General features: G+C 30.0%; 1 protein-coding gene across 1 annotated transcript; it reads right to left on the bottom strand.

The window, feature by feature from the left end:
* Positions 1 to 586: 586 nt before the first annotated feature.
* Tsp_14503 (eukaryotic translation initiation factor 2C 3) lies at positions 587 to 1,366 on the bottom strand. The gene is made up of 2 exons (XM_003371001.1): positions 1,110 to 1,366; positions 587 to 1,055 (listed from the first exon to the last, which is right to left on the bottom strand). The coding sequence occupies exons 1-2, from the start codon at positions 1,364 to 1,366 to the stop codon at positions 908 to 910; spliced, it is 405 nt and encodes a 134-aa protein (XP_003371049.1). The 3' UTR covers positions 587 to 907.
* Positions 1,367 to 1,375: the final 9 nt, after the last annotated feature.

Genomic DNA, 1,375 nt, shown 5'->3' with positions numbered 1-1,375 from the left:
TTTTGATTTTGAGAATATTTCCAATGAAAAAAAATAAAACAAACAAAACAAATTGGTTTCTCATGACAAAAGTAAAATCAAACTTAATTTCATTTTTTCTTTAAAAAAATGATTATCAATTTGCCCGTTAAATGATCATCAAAAATCAACAATCAATAATATGAGAAAAAATATCTGCAATTAGCATTAGACGAAGCCTTCTGAAAACAGTACTGTTCATATGCAAGCACACGCACATTTCATTCATTGATTTTCTTCAATTATTTATGTATGAACAAGTACTTTTGCGTCATAAATTTTTTAAATCAATTTTAGTTACTTTGCTGCTGCTCCCATGCAGTGCCAACGATGATCCCTGAAATACTGCATATATTCATGGTGGTTAGTATTGGACTAATAGCGCTGGTATTGGACGGAAATATTATAGTGCTCTTAAACATATTAAGCAACAGAAATAACAAAATATTTCAAAACTGTCCGCTTATTTCACATTAAATCATTTATAACAATTTATTCCAACTTTTTACATGCTTATACAAAAATATTTGTTTTTGATCTCTTTTATTTATCATGCAAACAAACATCTTCACCTCAATATTATACATTTAATATGAATGCTATAATGAATTTATAACTGATCATAATAAGTGTAATGCACAGATTTTAAACCATACTCATTATATGATGTATACTGATTATTTTTAACGCAACAATCTGTCAAACAAAAAGCTAAGATCTAGAAACACATTAAGAAAAATACACATATGGACGCACATACACACACAGATTGAGAGAGAGAGAGAGAGAATTAAATATAACATGAAAACAATCACAAATATATTTAGTGCTTACGAATAAACACTAAACATTATACTAGACTAAAATACGCTTCCATCGCTGATACAGATCATGCAAAGTACATGACTTTTTTAACTCTTTTGTGAAGTGCAATTATATTAGCCAATTCTGTTTTCACGGATTCAGCTTTACTGATGGAACTACTACTAGTACCATTACTGTCCTCATCAGAAAACTTTTCCACTAGCCCAGAATTTCTAAAAAATAAATTCAATAATTCATTCATTTTTAAATAAGTTAATCAAACTTACAATGCTGCAAGAATATGATAACGAGCACGGGCGCAAACTAAATCTGCAAAATATACTGGTGCTGGTATACTGACAGAACGAGCACATCGACCATATAGATGGCAAAAATAGTATGTAATCGACTGCATTACATTCGCATCCATGTTGCTTTCATCAAACAGCACATGATATCGCGTCGGTCTACTAGTTCCCTGCAATTCAAATAATATTAATAATAAAGATTCAAAACATTTCATAAAGTCATACTTGAATTCCATGATGACTGC

Source organism: Trichinella spiralis (assembly GCF_000181795.1).
Source record: "Trichinella spiralis strain ISS 195 chromosome Unknown Scfld174, whole genome shotgun sequence".
NCBI classification, from domain to species: Eukaryota; Metazoa; Nematoda; class Enoplea; order Trichinellida; family Trichinellidae; genus Trichinella; species Trichinella spiralis.
The sequence above is the reverse complement of the archived record's forward strand: the minus strand, read 5'-3'. Positions and strand labels throughout refer to the sequence as shown.

Coding starts and splice junctions, on each gene's coding strand:
- Tsp_14503 (XM_003371001.1), bottom strand. CDS start 1,366: ATGGAATTCAAGTATGACTTTATGAAATGTTTTGAATCTTTATTATTA. Junction 1,056..1,109: donor TATCATATTCTTGCAGCATT/GTAAGTTTGATT, acceptor TTTATTTTTTAG/AAATTCTGGGCTAGTGGAAA.